Source organism: Strongylocentrotus purpuratus, unplaced genomic scaffold, assembly GCF_000002235.5.
Source record: "Strongylocentrotus purpuratus isolate Spur 01 unplaced genomic scaffold, Spur_5.0 spur5_scaffold_3, whole genome shotgun sequence".
NCBI classification, from domain to species: Eukaryota; Metazoa; Echinodermata; class Echinoidea; order Camarodonta; family Strongylocentrotidae; genus Strongylocentrotus; species Strongylocentrotus purpuratus.
Genome location: NW_022145609.1, coordinates 36,993,571 through 37,014,648, shown reverse-complemented (window position 1 = coordinate 37,014,648; position 21,078 = coordinate 36,993,571). Strand labels below are relative to the sequence as shown.

Below are 21,078 nucleotides of genomic sequence, written 5' to 3'. Positions count from 1 at the left end.
TGCGTTGAAAGAAAGGGAGAAAGACCTTGCATTTACCCTAGAGAGGTGGCCGTAAATGAGCCACTTCCTGGCTAGAGTACACTGGGGTTGGGGTATCCTGTTCAAATTTATGAGGGCTGAAGATCTGGCACTTTTTTTTTTTCTTCTACATCTCCATCCCTTTTTCACAATGTGTACACAATACATAACTGTGTTGCAAGCGCATTGACTGGATTGCACTCAGGGATTTTTAATCACTGAATTAACTTTAGCAGGTGGAAGTGTTCATAATTTGTATACACACATATTGTACATGAAGGAAGTTAGGAACAATTTTTGTTTTCCACTAAATGAAGAAAGAGGGAGATTTGTTTTTACAAACATTAATATTTCTCTTTTCTAATGATGTACATGTAGGCCTACCTTAATTATAACTTTGGATAGATAGGCCTACATGTACATGGATTGGCCTAAAATATCTTCTGATTTTCTCTTCACTTACTGCATTTGACACTTGTTTGTGACTTTGTGTAAAACTACGGTCACAAAGGTTTGTACAAACGATGTGTTCGTACGAATCTCTGTTTTTCCATTGTCTTTCCGAATTTCCATTGTCTGAAAATTGTTTGTACGGCGTTCTTAATGGCATTTGTGACCGAGGCTTTAATAGTTTGAAGCATGCATTTCTCTATTTTTTATACAATTTTACATTGTAAATCCCCCATGAAACTACATTTGACATGAAACAATCGTTCAGCTTACTTTTCATATTGAAATTCATCATCAATACAGAAATAGTGTGTGTTTGTTGTGCTTCTTGGTTTGTTCCTTAGTGTTGCAAAGTAAAGGCGATCTGAAAAGAAAAATTGAGAACATGTAGTTAAAAATCATTCTTATCAATACAAGCTAACAGTAACACAGGTACATGTACATGTACATCATGACATGTAGTATTATACTGTAAATGTACATTCCTGTTCATGTACATGTAGTTTAACATAACCTACTGTACTACGGTAGATCTAGAGTCTACGGTAACTAAAGCTTTTCGACATGCACTCATCAGACTCAGAGTAAAACGCAAGAATGAAACAAAGCCAAAATCGATCAATATAAACGGAAACTAAAAGGAAACTAAAATTTATGTAGAATCTACTTCACAATGATGGTGCTCAGAAACGTTGGTAGACTACTGTAGATCTAAATGCTGTTATTTTTGCATGATTAATTTTTACGCGCTGAGCAACACAGAAAAATATTCGCTGGTTCTTAAATTCGTGTTGCACACAATCCAGCCCGTTCAAAGCACGCATATATTTTTTCGAGCGTTCTAAAATTAGCGCTTGCCGATCTTAGTGCAAAATTCGCGAAAATTTCTAGATCTAGATCTATTTTTAGTTTTAGTTAGACTAGACCTAGGCCTACAGTAAATTGTCTCTGGATGATAAAATGTTAAATTCTCTTTTGAAAAAGTTTTATTCAAAATCTATGAACATCTCACATCTGTTTTACAGTCTACTCAATTATTTCTCAATTATAATTCTTCAGCATTCATTCTTAATTAGATTCAAACCATGTACATGATGCATGCAAATTGCAAAACAAACAACACACTCTTGAATTTAAAGGGCCAACGGCAGGATCAGCAATGAGCAAGTCAACTGTTGCACACTTCTCATTCAAATCTCACCTTGAATAATTTCTGATGCACTCATTAATTCGTTATCATCTGCCATCATGATTCCAGTTTCCAATTTCTGTGTTATTCCTTTTTCTTTTATTTACACGCCACCAGATGGGAAATCGTTAGGTGTTTCTGCTTGAATTTCAGTCTTGATGTTGATGTTGGTTGCTCCAAATTTTTAGTCGGTTGCACGCAAAGTTCACACACTCAGTTTACACACACAGAACACAGTGCAAGCAATCGGCCCCGTTCGTCCAGTCACAACACCAATTCATTCATATGATGCGGATATGACTGCGGTAGATCTTGGCTCGTTTCCCGTGCAATTCTGGCGACGAACAAGGTTCAAAAGGGTCCCGATTTGAGATAGCAAGGTCTTTATTGCTCTTGTGACACCTGAAATTTTCGGTAGCTAAGATGTTAAGCCACCTAGATCCTTGGCAATGAGTTCCGAAGTGGTCCACAAGTTATGTTTCCTTCATTTTAGTTGCGATTATGTGTTTTGATACGTACTGCTACCTGTTCCACTGATCAGCCATGTTTGAAGATTGAGGGTAATATGTGACGTCACACTCACATGTAGGCGATTTAGCCAATGGGAAACTTGGATACCAAACTTGTGTAGTGATATGCTAATTAGAGAGCTCGACAACATAACAAACCACACTGAATTGAATGGCATTATGACATATATACTGCAGTAATATAACACTTAACATCATTGCATGCTTAATTTCACCATAATTATTCGATTGTTGAGAAAAATATTAATTTACAACCCTTCGGTATATACTAGGCTGCAAATACTTATTAAAATTACGCAGAGATTAACAAAATAATTTTGGTCGGCATAAACCACGTAAACTATTAAAAGCAATGCCGAAAATCAGAAACGCCCGAAACGAATTTCTTAATCGTGATCTATAGATCACGATTAAGAAATTCGGGTGAAGCCGAGATATAAACTCAGATTTAAAAATTGGACGGTACATAATGAAGTCTGCATTTCACTTTATAACAGGGGGCTTCTTTAGATTAGGTTTTGTAAATAGTAAAATCAAATACTAGTAGACAGATATATAATCAATAATTTATTACACTATGGATCACACCTCCATGAATAGACTTGAAAGTTCCCGTAATACTTTTGTAAAACATTTCTGCATGACAGAAATAGGATCTGAAGTTGATCAAGCATAGTAATCTCCATGTAAATAATTATTGTGTATATCAGGAACAGTGGCTGGCATAAGACCCAATGGCTATTACAGTCGCACTGTAGAGGAAAATGAAAAAGTTTGGAGAGTATATTCTCAAAAAAAGTTGACTGATACACTAAGTGAAAATTAAAGAAAAAGAAGAATGATAATAATAACAACAACAGCAGCAATATTAATAATATCAACAATAATCATCTTTAACAATTCGGTAAGATGGACAACAGAACAGTGAAGGATAACATGAAAATCTTAAAGTTTAAACAAACCTAACGTCAGTAATTTAGAAAAACTAGAAAATGTTTACAGGGATATAAGAAGATGAATTAACAAAAAGTTTATCGTTTTTAAGAAAACAAAAATAGATAGTTCTTAATCATTGATTGTTCCACTGCCACTGGCTGACATGATCATGCTTAATGGGGACCCCACTGGAAATAGGCTCGAGTTTTCATGGGTTATCCTGTTCAAGCTGACTTAATTTTGATCTGTTATTATTGTGTACGTTGGACGCTTGGCGAATATCAATCAATCAATCAATAAAATGTTTATAATAAGCGAGAGATGGCGTGAGTTCAATGCACCGAACTTTATACAAGGCTAAGTAATGTATATAGTTGAGTTCAACGCAGCACTTTGACTGACTATTATGTATTAAACAAAATATGCCGTTAAACCACTTTCAAGGCAAAGAGATTTGATCCTCCGTATTTATAGGGCATCTCTCTTACGAACTTCTGCCTGCCTATTATGACCTACTCGATATAAGGTGGCTCTTTTTTTAATTAAATTTTTTAGACGAGCGAAATGTAGACACTATACTACCAAATATAACAACTTTTTAAAAAAAATCCCGAAAAACAAAATTTGTTTTATTCTGCTTCTTATTTTGGTGTGCTTTTTTGAAGACTGCCACGCCTTTCAGTTTTGCTCATAGGGGACGTTCACCTTAATCTAAAGTTGTTTTCAATAGAAGCAGAAAACGATTAGAGAAGCAAAACAGTCAACAGTGACAGTTTAAGCGAAACATTAGGGAGTTTTGGATTATCGAAGTTTTAATCAATCAAACATAAAATGGAAACCCAGTGTTGTATCTTGCGCGGTTAACGTCCTTTTGAATTGTGTTGTCCTTGCTCTGGAATTAAAATCTCTTAAACTTCAATTTACTCTCGAGAAAATATTTATCAACATGCCCCCTGGATATAAAATAACTGCACATACGTTTCTTCACAACTCCTGTGTTAAAAAATAAAATTATTGCTTCATCAGTAACTCTGATGAAGTAAATCTGTTAGACATTCTGGCCCGGACATCTGGAATGATTTACCCGACAACATAAAGTCTTGTTCAACCATCTACTCCTTAAAAGCTACACTTAAACGACAAATAATACAATCATATGCTCCCCCTCTCTAAATTAGTATAACAAAACCGTGTCTTATTTATTCTTTATCATGCAACTGCTCACTGCACCTGCACTTGCACCGCACGCTCTTGATCACTCAGTTTTTCGAAGAGAGTTATGTCGCCAATTCTTTTTACGAGGCCGCCATCCATCTCCAGCCTAACCGCTCACGATGGTGGTATCCTGCGTTCCGAATTACCTCTCTAATTTATTGAAAATATTTCATATTTCTTATGTTATTGTATGCTTCGTACATGTTTATCGAATGATATAATTGTACATGATTTTTCATTTAATTACTTTTGTAAACATTGTATTCATTGTATTTGTTATTGTTCGAAATTTTGTACTTTGACTTTGAATTTGTATATTTTTGAACGCAGAAATAAAATCAATCAAACAAACAAACAAACTCAGAAAATTGATATTTATGAAATTTTCTGTACATGACAAAGCAAATGGGAAAGAGATGACTTCAAAATACATGACGGTATTGCCCATTTTTGTTTGATTGAATATAACTCCATAAAACTTCATAAATTTCTTATTTTGGACCGATCTGTTCGCTCTCACTTTCTGCTTTTATGTTTAAAAACACTAAATGTGGTAAACTTACCCCTTAAGAAACATTTTTTTTTTGTGATCAACTTAATTACGTAAACGCGACGATAAGGTTTTGGAATCACCAAAGGGTAATGTAAATAAAATGACATCATCATTGGATCTAGAATCTAGAAAGAATCCAAATAACTAATGAAAATTCACGAAGACATGAAATATCCTTTGAGGGATATATCTAAGATTTCAGAAGCTCTAGCATATCAATTATTTGTAAAAGTCAAGGTTTTGTGATTCATTTAGTTGTTTACTTGATTGACTAATAATTGTAGGACTTCTGCACTTGATACAAATAGATTTTAATACTGACGTGTAAAAATATGCGTCATTAAACAAGAGCTGGCGCTATACCAAATATTAGGTTGACAGAAAACCGAAAAATTGTACGCATTCGATTCACTGTAATGTTTAAAACAAGAGATGGCGCTATACCACTTGGAGGACACATCATGCATGATCAAACGTTGACTTGTTAGCTGCGAAATCATATGCCAGTTTGTAATTATCTACTAAATGATACAGAACAAGAAAATCAAATAAGAATGGAGATACTATGCAAGAAAACAAATAAAAAAAAAAACAACTGCAGCAACGTTAAGCAGAAATATACATTTTCAATGTATTCAAACTTTAAAGGTAATTATAATACAAAGTTTTGGTACAGTCAAACCTGTCTATAGCGACCACCCAAGGGAAGCACAAAAAGTGGCCTTTGCAGACAGGTGGTCTTTGTAGACAGGTTCCTTTAGTACATGATTCAATGAGAAACCATTTTTAAGGGAAACAACAATTGTGGCCTTTGTAGACAAGTGGTCTTTGTAGACAGGTGGTCACTAAAACAGGTTTGACTGTAAATGAATTTGGTTAGATGAACATATTGGAAGCATAAGCGATTTTTTTACAATATTCAGTGATCGTTTTCGCGGTTAAAAGTCTAACGTGATGAAATTGTAAATAATAAACTAACATGTTGTCCCTAGAATAAAGTTCTGAACAAAGTCCTGAAAGCCTGTACACAACTTTTTTCAAGCTACACATTCATTATACAAGTGCATGCTCCCTTTCGGGTGCTCCTCATTTTCACAGTTTAATTGACTTCACTTAATGCTCATGCATTTTTAAAATGAAATGTCTATTTTGGGGGATGCAGTTTACATTCATTTCATTTAGGAAGTGGCATGCTGAATTGCGACTACCAACTTTGAAGTTCGGTCGATCATATTTTGGGTTATGCGCGTTGCCAGTCTAAAAATTTAACTCTTAAAAAAAGTGTGTTTGTAAGGTATTTATTTCTGATTTTGCTTTTTATTTATTAAAAATAAGTACAATTAACTTTTTTAATAATAATAGATATATTTTCATTGAATATAATAAAAAGTTAAATTAAATAAATGCCTCTTAGAATTTATTTTTATTTCACAAACATTTAATTATTACTAAAACTAAAATTGGCAACATCTAAAGTCAACCTGAAAATAATCGACAAAGCTCAACATGTATAGCGTAGTCTAATTTCAGCTACAATATTTATTTTATGTTAGCAGCATGGCAGACGATCTTGGCGACGAATATTGGTTGGATGGTGACACAACTGGAGGACAGGGCGATATAGAACCAGATGGTACGTTTGCACGTCATAATAACGTATTCACAGTGTTCATATCAATGCATATTTATCTAATTTCTGTGATTGTAAGCACATTTACTCTCAGACATTGGGCTGCGTGAATTTAGTGCAGTCCCACATCGTTTAGAAATATGTTGGTTGAACATAAAAATTGGGTGTAAAAATGTAAGCGACCAATGCAATGATATATGATATTCGGTATTAGGTTTAACTATGTTATCATTTGTAACAATAATCGGGTCTTAATCTTTTGGTGTTATCATGAAATAGGAAACTACTATTTGCTCTGCACAGTAGCGTTCATTGCGTCACACGCAATTGGTCATGGTAGACTCTAGGACTAGATTCTAGGCAAATTCATGCAAAAAAATATAGAACTAAGTTAGACCCCTATTCAAAAAATTGACTTGAAAACACATCAGACAATTAGTCTGAACCATGTCAGGAGCAGATTTGAAGAAATTATATTTTTAAATGTTGTAAAACCAAAGATATAAGAAGAAAACTGACCAAGTAGACTATCTGTTCTAAAAATCGTACATGTAAAATTGGTCGTACACATTCGACAGCTCTAAATGACGCGCACGGTTGCGTTACGTGCGTTCTCGAATCCAAAATCATACCTCACACACACACTCTCACCATACCGCGAATGGTCCGTTGTGGGGAGCTAGCCGGCTGAGAGTTTGCAGCGATACCAACGCAGCTTCGGAGCTCCGCAGCGCGCCATTTTAGCGGGACTCGGAAAGGTTCGCGGTGGGAAGGCAGCGGCCTAGCTTTTTGCCCAAACAACGCTAGATCGGCTGCTGGCAAAATGAAAATAACTATGATCGAGAACATCGTCGGTTTCTTAACTTTTCAGTGAGATAATTCTGAATTCTAATTGAGACTATATAATAAATTAAATCGACAAAGAAACCTCGGTAGAACTCTTATAACTATACAAAAGCTTGTTTATTTCTTCATTTGACATTTTGTTTTTGACCATTTTTTCGTGCGCGAGTCAATGCAAACTATGTATTACCAAACTTTCAACACGCAAGGAACGGGGAACACTCGCGGACCTCGTATCAAATTCGTTGCAAAAAAAAAAATCAAGGGTGATTTTGAAGCAGTGAAGAATATTGGCGCTGCAATGCGCAGAAATATAATTGAAAGAAACTTAAAAAATCATACCTGAATTTTCAGAAAATCGTATTTGTATTAGTGTACCTAGATGTGAATTGTTTATAACTCAGATTTTATGAAGATTTGTCGGGAAAAAATGTCAATTTTTTCCGTTTGGTGGTCATTTCTAGGCTAATATTTTAAAAGTTACTTCAGTAATGGTCCCGATGTTTCTCTTATCGTACTCGCATGTTATTTCTACATAGATTAAACATAGGATGGTTAAGGGTAAGACCGGATAACATTATAAAAAAGATATATCCTTCCAACCTCCCATATCCAAGTTTTGGGCTGATTATTGCCGACCCACCGCAGCAAGGCCATTCAGATTTTCGTACGCGACCGAAGCGCCCTCTAGTGCCCCATGAATGTGCCTAGTCATGGTCTTTAGTCTTTCCCCCCCCCCCCCCATTCCAGTCTCCTCACTCGACACACAACTCTGTCACAACGGTGTGCATGCTGACGAACAAGTGGTTCCCAAAACCACGATATGATCAATCTTTTTATAGATTCAGCAAAATTCAATTGTTAAAAAGATATGATTCTGTCTAAATAATTTAGACTAGAAGGAGAAGAATTCCTACAACTTACAAAGTATCCATATTCTTCACCGGGATGGCATGGCAGGTGGCAAATGTTTTTTAAAGTAATAACTAAAGCACAAATATTCTGATTTCGTACTATATGATTAATTTCTCAATCACAGTCCCTCCTGGAGTCAAACATGGACAGAAAAAAGCCTCAACTTTGAGGAAGGAAAACAAGCAACTAAAGAAGAAGAGGAAGCAACCCCCTACCTCGGAAGAACAAGAGAACAAAGAACAAGCAAAGAAAGCAAAGAAGAAGAAAAAGAAGGTGCGTTCATGAAAAAAGACGTAGCAGTAACACTCAGATAGTTGGCTTAGGACAAACATTCAAATATTTTGATTCAAGTAGGTACCAATGATTGGAACAAGATACTCACTCAGAGTCACTCTTGAGTAATATTTATCCGAATGAAGTGGATACTGGATAGTAATTAAAACATATATTTAATATTCAAATATTATGCAAGAAATACATTTTCACAGAAAATAAACAGGATGAAATGACTATAAAGTGATAATTCTCAGAAAAAACTGTAGAGGTTCAAGAAAATTGAATAAATGCCATATAGAATTTTTAAACACATATTTTAAGCACTTGCCAGAATTTTTGCAAAGTTCATTTGTGAGAAAAATTGAATGTTGTTGATTTTTGTCAGTTTAATTGTTAATTTTCCCATGACTTGGAACTATTTAAATAGTTTACTTATATCTTAATTCCAACAGAAAAATTTGACCACTCATTTAGCATCAGTAGGTGACCAGCCAGGAACCAAAGATGACCTGCAAGTATCCATGGCAACATACTACCATGATGACTTATCAACCGTTGAGATGGAAGAACTTATACTTGATGGTATGTATATCTGGAAGAATGAAAGGAAACTCTGCTTCTTTAAATTCTCAAGATAAATCAATACAAAGAAGACATATATTATAAGAATAGGTTAAACATTCCATAGTAATTGATAGTTGTCTTTTTCGTTCAACTGAAAATTTCCACATTGCCCCCAAAACTTTCAATAGCTAATAATTACAAGCCTTGCATACATTTGTAAAGTTCATGATTACATACTAAAGCTTACAGAAGAAATTCTGCAGACGATGTGAGTTTCCCGAAAGGAAAATTCTGAAAAAAAGTCTTTAAGGACAGAGGAGAAATTCGATGAGAGAAAGCTTGGCAGACATGATGAGACATCCCATATCCATAGCATCGATTTGTTTCCTTACTTTCCCATTCAGATGACTGCTTCTTAGCGCCCAATTATGACAAGGATCCAGTATCAGGCTACCTCTCAAGGAATATACCCACATGGACGGACATGGTTGATGAACACAAGAAGGAGAAGACCTCAAACCATTCTAGCATCGTTCTACTTCTAACGTCTAGCGCAAAAAGGGCAGTGGACCTGAATAGAGATACGCAGGCGTTCAAGGGAACTTGTGTCACGGCTAAGCTCTTTGCTAAGCACTTACGGGTAAGTGGATATTTGGTATCATTTATTTTCGCGGCAGACTTGTAGCCAGGAGAGCTGCTTTCATTGCATACATCTTCTTGAAGATGCCCTATATATTTTTTTTTTCAATTTCATTTCATGGATGCTCTCTTTCTTTTTGATGCCAGGCTGAAAGCCTGTTGGTAGGGGATGGTGTACTGGAATACCAGAAACACATGCATGCTTAATGAGATAGTTAATTGTATAGCATCACAACAATGAACTGAATCTAATGAGCCAGCTTGTAAATAGCTTCAAAACGCATGACCCCAAAATATCCACAGATCTTTTACCCGATGGATATGTCCCACTTACGCATTTTAGCATGATCACTGCAAAGGTGATGGAGTTGCTTCATGAATACCTTTTCTTTGCCTCTTGAGCAGAATACTTCCACCTGTGTATCAGATAAATGTACTGTCGGTGCATAAATGAATACTGATTACATAACTTACATGAGCACGATACCAGTATTCCTTTCGAAGTGTTTTACAATTTGGGAACAAATGACCTTTTTCAGCCCATGCGTAGATGGTATTTACGAGCTGGTTTATACCTGAAGTTCTTTTTTCATTACATGCTAGTATGAAATCGCTCTCTAACCAAGATAACCAAGATATTGAACCTGTGCTCTAGGGTTGACAGTGATCTCAGTTTTCCTAGTTTTTTGCCAATTTTCAGGCTTCTGTTAGATTCTAAACCTCCGATACATTTCTGTTTCGAGCTTTTTCAAGCTTCATGCTTTTCAGAAAGTACAGGGCTCCGACATGCTTGGTTCTCTTTTTAGAGGAATTATGTGAAACCAAATAGTATCCCCTGCTATGAAATAACCTAAACACTAATCAATCAGTCAATCAATGTATCCATTTTCTCTCTCATTTTCAGATCAGCGAGCAAGAGAAATACCTGAGCAGTCACAGAGTCCAGTTTGCCGTAGCGACGCCCCACAGAGTCTCCAGCCTTCTTGAATCTGGATCATTTACCATGGAAGATATGAAGTATGTCGTACTGGATTGGAACTGGCGCGATGCTAAGCTCAGGAGGTTTGTGGATATCCCCGAACTGAAGAAAGACCTCTTTGATTTGTTGAGGAAACATTTAGTACCGGCAGCCAACAAGGGACAACTCAGCTTTGGACTGTTTTAAGGACCCTGCATGGTGCTTGAACTACTTCGCTGGCTCCAGGTCTGTGTTTCATTCCTGTGCATTCACACATGAATCTTACAACTGAGTTGGAGTCATCTAAAACGTGTCAGAATAAGATGGTCCAGGAAGCTCAGGAAACCCCATTCAGGATTTTCTGTATATTGATCAGCTTGGATGAAGGAGAAGGTCTCACAAGGTTCACATTGTGCTGCAAAAGTTTTGTGTCCATCCTCAAAAACATTGAATGAAACCTCTCTATAAAATTGGCTATATTTATAAGCTGCTACTGGTACAAATTCTTCAAGGCCTGGGCCCCTCTTACAAAGAGTTACGATTAATCAAAATCAATCGCAAGTACTCTATCGCAAGTTTGCAATCTTCTATTTTTTATGTACATAGTTGCGATTGATATCACTTGCAAGTAAGTTGCGATTGATATCAACTCTTTGTAAGAGCCCTAAATTTCAGAAAGTATACAAAGTAATGCACTCTGAGGACTCAGTGATGGAATGAGCCTATGGATGCCATTTTTAATAATCTTATATTTTTCAGTCACTACATGCCCCAAAATGGCCAGTTCTACTTTGCAGGAGACCATTCATTAAATTTGTTGCTGTCTATTATGTAGTATATCAGCCCGGAGTCATTTGTTCACAGAGTTTGGCCAACTTGGTTTCACTTGGTCACAACATGGCTTATATTCTCTTGTTTTGTGCTTGCCCAACAAAGCAGTATTTCCCATATTGTGCCCAAACTATCCTTATCAATGGCTCATTACCAGCTTGGGGTCTAGCGCCATCTTGTGTCCCTTACTTTGAGAGATTCCCAAGTAATTTTGTATTGATAGCAGTATGTTACTGTGAATGTACTATGAAAATAATTGAATTAAAACAAAACATAACCTATTTTTGTTTTAAAAAAACTACTAGGAGTTGCATAAAGAGGAATAAGGATCAATCTTTAATGAGGAGGAAAAAAATCTTTGGTTTCCTCTTCTTGGCAATGTTTCTCCAAAGGTCAGGATTACTCTAACTTTGTCATATGAGTCTGAAGTGAAATATTTGGGGTTGAGTTACACCTGCCCAGTTTCATTTTAATATTTGAGTGATAATGATAATGTTTCTGTCTTGACCATGTTACTCAAGTACTCTTAAACACATGTCATAAGATTAGAAGTAATTTCCATGGAAATCCATGATTTTGTCAACATCCTCATTTTTTGCTTCCCTTCACTAACAGTTGCTTTTTTTAAAAGTTAGAAGTACATGGAAAAAGATGTGTTTCAATGGAAAAGACTTGCATACTGTGATACCTCAAATAAAGTGAAAAGATTTTTTTAAAAATGTGAAAAATAAATAACTGAAATAAAACATATTTTTTAAATTTCGCAGTGAGTCAATGGCTTTAACATATTGAAGCGTGCAACTGTAGGTGTCAATTGGTTAATGAATTTGGGTAATATTCCTCTATCAAGTTAACACTTATATGCCTTATTTTGGCAGAGGTGTCATGGTCGAGTGGTTAAGTCGCCAGACTGTCGATCACAAGGTCTGTGGTTCAAGACCTGCCACGGCACTAATGACTTTATTAAGACATTGATCTACATTTGCCACACTCAACCCAGGTGATGTAAATGGGTACCTGGCAGGAATTAATTCTTTGAAATGCTAGAGCGCCGTAATGGCAGCACAGCTAAAGCCGGGTAATAATCTCCAAGGTTGGAAGCGCTTAGTGATTGTAATAAGCGCTATATAAAAACTGAGTGTTATTATCATTATTATTATTATTATCAATTATGCAATTCAGACTTGATGTTATCTCTCATTATAGTTGTAGGGTGTTTCATTTGTAATTCCTTGCCAAATATGTGATGAACAAAAAATCTTTCTAACATTGCATATGTTCAAGGTACATATATAAGAGACTCTTTTGAACTGATAACTATTATAAAAGATAAAGAGTAATGATTTGGCAACAAGATATCCTGAGTCCAAATTTCTTTGAGGTAAATGTAAGGGAGCTTAATAATAATAATAAATAATAGCTAGTTCTTATATAGCGCTTTTCTCAAAGCGCTTTACAGATATATATATTATTACCCTGGTCATATAGGATTCAGGCTTACCCGCACACAATGTATGCACATTCTCCACTCCCTGGGGAGCATTCCAGCCAGGCGTCTTTTTTACAAGCACACACTTGCTAATCTAACCACATTAGCTTTCGCATCCTACCGGGTAGCTTGAATAAGTATGCATAGTATTAAACAATATTTTTTGTTCATGATCTTCTTGTATTACTAACTGACCTAGGCCCAAAATGAGATGGAAAGTTTCGTCATTGAAAACCTAAAGCAGATTGAAAAGCTTGCATGCATTTGAAATTACATGTACATTGGAATACAAACATGTATCAAGTATCTTATTGATAATCGTAATCATTCATCACACATGAATTTTCATTGCATATATTTTCTTTTTCCATATATGTAAAGAAAGAATTAACAAAATGTATTTTGAAAACCATACACAAACTTCTCTTTTATGTGAGTTGAAACCATTGAAAGTGCCGTTTTTAATAATAGAATGCTTAGTTATTTATCAATGTATAAATAATAAAAAAGGACATCTCATTTCCTGTGTATATTGTTATTTGTCTTGTAAAGTTTTTATTTGTTTAACTTCTTCCCCCAACCATAGTCCCTATCACTAACTAGGCAAATCTCTATATAAAATGGCCTTTTAACCCATATGGTGTAAGTCGCAACTCTTTAATACTTTTTTTTTTAACATCGGCAAACTTTTTTTAAAGATCTGTCTCATCTCATGATTTGTTTGAAATTTCCCAATAGTTTTTTTTGTGGTAATAATTGTTTGCTACAAGCATTTAGATATATGGAATTTCTAATTACATTAATTTCTCTTATGTATAATGGTAGCACAAACTTTGCAAGAAAATGCTTAAACATAGATTAAATTGAAATATATGCAAGTGTTTCAGTCGTTCACAACAAGCCTCGATAAAAGTCAGTTCATGATAATCTTCCTGCTGTTCATTCCTAGCTTTGGCAAAAAACAAATAAAGAAAGAACAACCAAAACAAAACATTCAAACGAACAAACAAATAAAATCGGTATCAAAGGTAATGTTCTTAACAGTAATTCACTCCTTCCATCCAATCAGTCTGCATATAGACAGTTTCATAGTACAGAAACGGCACTACTCAGGATCAAGAGTGATATTCTGATTGCAATGGACAGACAGAAAATCACTCTCCTGTTATTACTTGACTTGAGTAGTGCCTTTGACACTATTGAGCATTCCAGATTACTAGATATTTTGAAGATATGTTGCGGTATCGACGGTGTTGCTCTCGGCTGGATCGAGTCATACTTGTCAGATCGGCATCAAAAAGTTAAAATTGATGGCATTGTCTCTGACTCTTTCCAGGTGCCCTTTGGTGTGCCACAGGGCTCTCGGCTCGGCCCTTTGCTTTTTATGTTATAAACGAGTAATCTAATCAAGAGCACTCGGGATAATTTTCCTGAAGTCTCCTGTCACTGTTATGCAGACGACACACAATTATTTTTATCCTTTAGACCATCCACTAGTACTCAAGATGCAAGTGTTTCAATGTTGGAAAAATGTGTTAATTTTATTCATAGATGGATGCTTAACAATAATCTTAAGCTAAACGATAATAAGAGTGAATTTTTGGTTATAGGAACTCCACAACAGATCTCAAAAATAAGCATTGACGGTGTAAGAGTTGGATCCTCCAATGTGATACCCTCTGTTACAGCAAGTAATTTAGGAGTATACTTTGATACTAATTTAACCATGGAAACACATGTTAAAAATATATGCAAATCAACATACTATCTTCTGTACAATCTCAGACGTATCCGCAAATATTTTGATCAAGAAAGTATGAAATCGGTTGTACATGCTCTTATCACAAGTAAGCTTGATTATTGTAACGGGTTGCTGTTTGGAATGCCTGATTCTCTGATAGCTAAGTTACAAAGAGTCCAAAATGCATGTGCAAGACTTGTCTATCGTCGGTCGAAATTCACTTCAACCGCACCTCTTCTGAGAGAACTCCACTGGTTGCCAGTCCGTCAAAGAATCTCATTCAAAATACTGTTAATTGTCTATAAATAATTGAGTGGTCAAGCCCCTAATTACATCACAGAATTACTTCAACTCAAAGTCCAATCACACAGTCGTAGCCTGCGCAGTTCCACAGATAAATTATTGTTTCAGATTCCCCATGGCAAAACTAAAGTAACTCTTGGGGACCGTGCTTTTGCTATTGCTGCCCCCAAACTATGGAATAGCTTGCCAATAGAAATACGAAGCACTCCATCTCTCAATGTTTTTAAATCCAATTTAAAAACTTATTTGTTCAACTGAGTGATCTTATTTTGTAGAATTTAGTAAAAAGGAGCTCTTAACCAGCGCAGCTGAATATATTTTGTATAAAAGCTGCGCTATTTAAATTTATTTTTATTATTATATTTAGTCCATAATCTTGAGTTTTGGTTATGACAAAAGAATTCTCAAAGATTCAAATGAAACTTGCACGGAATGTTCTCAACTATTATGGTAGAAAATACAATAACTTCGAATGATTCACTTGCTAAACATGGCCCCGTTGCATAAAACTTAGCATTGATGATAACTTTGCCATCAATGGTAATTAGTAACATGGAAACCTTGATTTTGATTAGATGTTGAGCCCTGTTTCCATCGTAGTTACCATGAATGGTATGCAGGGGCGAATCTAGCTATTTACCAGTGGCGGATCCAGGATTTTCCAAAAATCGCACCGTTTTACTGTTTTACATCCCCCCCCTTTTTTTCCCTTCTTCCCCCCTTTTTTTCCCTTCTCCCCCCCCCTTTTTTCCCTTCTTCCCCCCTTTTTCTTCTTCTTCAATTTGCCGCCCAAGAGGGGGTTTAAACCGCCGAACCCCCTCCCTAGATCCGCCCCTGGTATGTTTTATGAAACGGGGCCCAGCAGGTATGTCATGTATATGTGTTGTGCTTTCCGGTACATGCGGTTTCTAGCAAGTATTTTTGGTTAATGGGGACCCCAGTCACACAATCGAAACCAACCATCTGTGCCCTGTTACATTGTAAAGTGATTATATGTTTATAAACAGAATATTGATGTACTTCAATGAAGTTTAATAAATACAATACATACATACATGAAACTTGTTATCAATAACAAGTTGCAATAACTGTTAAAAGCTACTGAAATCGAGGCATTTGATTGGCAAAGAGCATATTTGTCATAGAAATTTGTCATTTTTTTAATTGATATAATTTTTTTTATGAAACGGGGCCCAGAGCAACGATAGATCGCTGAAAATCAAATCGCCACGAATGGAAAATAATCGGTCGGTACGGGATGTGACTGGAGTATCAAACCTCTGTCACACCGCCAACCCGATTCCGAACCGACCGATTCTGTTGTCCACTTTTTTTTTCTTTCATTCATTTCGGTTTATTGAGTCAAAATTCCATGTTAAAACAGTCGTGAGACTGATACAAACAAAGATTACAAAGTTTAAAAAAATAAAGAGAAATTACAAATACATCAACATGGAAACATCACAAATTAGTTCAAGGAATAAATTAGCGATAATAATAATGGAAATTTCAATATATTGCACAGCATACGTAAAATAAATCGAATTTACATACATGGATGAGTGGGGGAAAAGAAGCTAAAAAAGAGAGAATGGACAAAGCATTTCATTTCCTTTTCTCGTAACATTTAGAATTTGAGCATTTACATTTTAAACACAAAATTGGTATGTAAAACGTGATGGTGATAATATCGGATATACATGTTTTAACAATAAACAAATCTACTAGCAAATTTAATAATAATAATGATATTTTAAAGCCCACTCCAAATTTTATTAAAACGAAAATGGAAATTCTTTTTGCCCAATTGATCGTGGGCCCGGCAGCCACTGAGCAGCGCCAGATCGACGTTGCTCTATCCCCTTATTGTTGAACGCCAAACAAGGTAGCAGCAACTCCCGTCTTTTAACGTCTTTATGAAGAATATGAAGAGAGTTGGAAATTAAGAAATGAAATGGGCACCTGCAGAAGATCTAAAGAAATAAGCGTGTGTAAATAATGTATACACAAATTTGTAAAAGCTAACAAAATTAAACGCAGTGTCTCATTCTGGCATTATTATACTATATATATATATATATATATATATATATATATATATATATATAGAGGAGAGTAGAACAGTGGGAGGAGAAAAGACAACAACAACAACAACAAAGACAACAGCTAGCTACGGCTCCAACAGCACAGCCACAAATGACTTTTATCTGCAGCAACTGCAACAGGACCTGTCTCTCTAGGATTGGACTGTTCAGTCACAGCAGGAGCTGCACACCAAGAAACTGACAACTATATAGCGCAATATTCTATTGTCTTTCGAGACAGACAGATGCCGAAAAAAAAAATATATATATGCTACAAATTAAAAAGTTGAAATGGGTGCATAAAGCATGTAAACGGAATAAAGTTGTTTCATTAATATATGTAGGAACATGAGTATTAACAAATATATATGTTTAAGGAATTTAAGCCACGTGTATATTCAGGGCACACCACCAGTTGTAGATCTCGATCGTGCGACCGGGTTATTTGTTTATATTTTGCTGATCATAACATCCCACGTGTCAACGTAATAAACAATTAAAACCAACCTTGAGCTACTTTCTCTCGAAATGAAATTCAATCATCGAAACAAAACATTGGCTTTAAAAAGATGCTGCTGATTACTGGTGAAGCAAAAACGATGTCAAGTACGTGTCAAATTTCATTGTGAATGGCCGAGTCAATAGTTTTAGGTAATTAAATAATGGTGTATTGCAAGGTTCTGTGGTCATCAAATCCTAATTGACTTAAACTGACATTGAAAAGTATTGAAAACAGATTTGGGTATGCAAAGGGGTGAACAAACACGTGATATCAACATTTCGTCTATTTCTATAGTCATGTTCCAAAAATGAGATCATTTCAATTGCAGCCCTTTTAATGTAACTTCACGAGGATTGCTACTATGGGAATCCTAGACATGGGAAATAAAAACATTGTGAAAGCTCATATTTTGTTCATCTCCACCATAAATCACCTTTCTCGTTAAAGCCTATCTGTACTAGTTTGACCAGGAGGGATTAGACTTACCTGCGTGGTCATTAGCTCTCAATTAACATAAGAAAACGGGGACCATGGGACCAATAGTTACCGATTAGGCATTGTTTGCTATAACGGGGGCGCAAGTAGCTATAAGTAGTGCAGTGGGGCTTTAAATAACACCCTGTGCCAGCCAAATTGTTTGTTATTTGCTCATTGGCCTTGACCTAGACTTTTATTCCACACACATTGGTTGAAATTGCAATAAAATAACAATTCAAGAACTTATTAAGGTCTAATTACTGTAACAAAAAGCACGAAAAAGGAAACACAGGATTTGATAACAATGACGTCGATATTGAATAGGATATCTATTTATCTCCCTTGCGATTGACTGCTTCGATGGCTCAGAGTATGGAAGAGCGACAGTGACCTTGAATAGTACAATGGATACAAGTTATTCTATTCTTTCTCTGATAACAATCTTCCCGTCGATCATCCCCTTGATCCCTGCACTTGAAATGAATCTTTTGATCCGGCCGTCTAGGTTACGTGACTCCTTCCATGCAATACGAAAAGGATATTTGTATTGGCATTTCTTCAATGAACTGGATCGGACAAGTTTTAATTGACTAATTAACACGATTGAAAGAAACTACCTAGCAACAAGAAACGGATAATAAACACGCTCTTTTGTCAGCTATGCATGCCTAAAATTCCGGGGGTTGGTTTGGTTTCAGTACATCAGAATGATATGCAGGCCCTAATAATTCGTCCTTGTTTTCACGAAGTGACGGTAGTGAGGCAAATCGTTACGCAAAGTGAATGCAATTTTTGCCAATTTTTGCAATGTGACTTGCCATTTCCTCATTGACGTTACATCTATCGATAGGCCATTGTCCGTCCAAAATTGCAAGTTACTAAACAATTTCAAGAAACAATGTAAACAGTTCTCTAACATGCTTTAACAATTATTATTTTTAAAAAACACGAAAAAACAAGACAATCTGGCTACTGGGGGGGGGGGGGGGGGGAGGAGGGGGTCCCGCCGTACATCCAACGTGCGCTGCATGAATAGTTAATTTAAATGTAAAAAGTTTTTACAAATTGACGTGTATTTATGTTTTAATTCATGTGTGAAGGGCTCGGTTGGGAATCAATTTCTTTGAACTGAATCGGACTACCCTCCATAAATAATAAATAATAATAAGGCCAATATTGAATATCTCGGGGAAGTAAATCCAACTGAAATTGTCGGTCCGTCTAGTAACTCCTCTTGTGGCTACATAAGAAGGCCCGAGAGACTGTCGGCCTAGTGGACTGTAGTCATGATGAAAGGACCGACATTGGCTCGTTGTCTCATCGACTTGCTTGGTTACAGAAAGTGGTATGAACCATGCTTCATAAATACAACGGAATGGCTGCTACCGTTTGGAAAATTCTGGCACCTGTATCAAAGTTACTCTTTCTTTTACACTTCAAGTACACGGTCACTTCATGTTTTCATGATAGACTGAGAAACAAGAGGGAGAAACACAACAGATATGCACCCTTTAAAAGTAGGGTAATACACAACATTATTGTCGATGGTTGTTTGAATTTGTGATGAACCACCCTATCAATGTTTCGTGATATATTTCAGTTTCAAATCGACCTCACAAACAAAATAAAAGATTGAACACCAGTAGCTCTAGTTTCATATCTAAGTGAAAAAATTAATCTCGGCCATCAGAGTGCCCCACGCCTGAGGGCAGACAAAGAACTGTTATGGGAATATCAAAGGCTCTTTTTTAAAATACTACAACATCAGTTTTCCTATTGATGACAGGTCAATACAAAGTCCCTTTCTTCTTTAACACAAACACGTTCCAAACTTATTGACCTGTGCATGTCGAAATTCCCGGTTTACCTTTCAATATTTTTCTTTCAAACGACACGGCTTTATAAGAGTGCTCCATCAAAGTAAATAAAGATCTTACGATAGTTTAGCAGATAATAAATGGGCAAAATAATAGCACGTCGTGTATAACGTGACCGACATAATCAAAGTCTGTAATGAAGCATTACAAGGAGTGCCAAATTTGAAAAGCAGAATGAAAATCAGTGGTTTGAATTCTTTTGGAAGATGTTTACTTTAATTATATACAGTTTGTTTGAAATGTCGAATAACAAATTTTTGTGGGAAGAAATGTAGGTTGTCGGATTTCAACCTATAGACATGTCATCGTTTTATATAAAGTAATCAATAAAATCTTAGAATGATCAATAAAATGACACAGCTCCACTGTACTAAAAACTATTATATTAATTCAGACTAGTTATAAGTTCTTCTTTTTCCAGCTACCAACCCACACAACTCATATTCGCGCCGACATATCCTTACATAAAAACTCAACATTTATATTAAAGAAATTAGAATTGGAAGAAGAACACTAATCAAAGATGTATTTATTTTGGGAAAGCAGCCCCAAACAGAAAAGATATTCATAATTTATTGCGTTATTAACACATGCATTCTTTTCCTCCCCCTTCCCTTTCCTCCTCCTCCTCCTCCTCATTTTCCTCCTCACACCTTCCCCCTCCTTTCTCCTCAGTACCCTCCTCCTCCTATCACTTCTAAATTAGAACCTCGGGACCAGATAAGTTATGTTATATTGAAACCTTTTGCATGTCGGGGCCTTAAAACACTACAGAGTTATAGAACTAATCGACGGGAGTTCATTTCATTTCATTTATTTAACCATTTAAAAATCATTTAAAAACTTTTTTTTTAAACAAAGTAATAAAAGTTAGGAGCCCTAAAAAAGCAACAGCTTGTACCAAGGGCCCCTTGAGCAAATTATACATACATAGAATACATCTTATAATATTACAAATATTCAGTCATCAACACACATACAAATACAAACATTGGCACAAACACAGCTAGAAGGAAAGAATAAGAAGAATAAGAAGAAGAAGAGAAGAAGAAGAAGAA

At 35.8% G+C, this 21,078-nt stretch overlaps 2 protein-coding genes across 8 annotated transcripts in view; one reads left to right on the top strand and one right to left on the bottom strand.

The window, feature by feature from the left end:
* Positions 1 to 2,232, bottom strand: part of LOC576159 (dual specificity protein phosphatase CDC14AB) — a 66,866-nt gene extending 64,634 nt beyond the window's left edge. For 6 of the 7 annotated variants that reach the window (XM_030996429.1, XM_011676000.2, XM_030996425.1 and 3 more), the window contains exons 1-2: positions 1,670 to 2,231; positions 742 to 832 (exon numbers count right to left, since the gene is read on the bottom strand). In XM_030996429.1, the coding sequence (XP_030852289.1) occupies positions 742 to 832; positions 1,670 to 1,718 (140 nt within the window). In that variant the 5' untranslated portion in view covers positions 1,719 to 2,231. Of the gene's footprint in view, positions 1 to 741; positions 833 to 1,669 lie in introns of all 7 variants that reach the window. The other variant, XM_030996424.1, reaches the window with a different exon arrangement.
* Positions 2,233 to 6,401: 4,169 nt separating this feature from the next.
* Positions 6,402 to 12,258, top strand: LOC115918998 (uncharacterized protein C3orf26 homolog). The gene is made up of 5 exons (XM_030996618.1): positions 6,402 to 6,524; positions 8,404 to 8,552; positions 9,008 to 9,137; positions 9,524 to 9,759; positions 10,663 to 12,258. The coding sequence occupies exons 1-5, from the start codon at positions 6,449 to 6,451 to the stop codon at positions 10,921 to 10,923; spliced, it is 852 nt and encodes a 283-aa protein (XP_030852478.1). The 5' UTR covers positions 6,402 to 6,448; the 3' UTR covers positions 10,924 to 12,258.
* Positions 12,259 to 21,078: the final 8,820 nt, after the last annotated feature.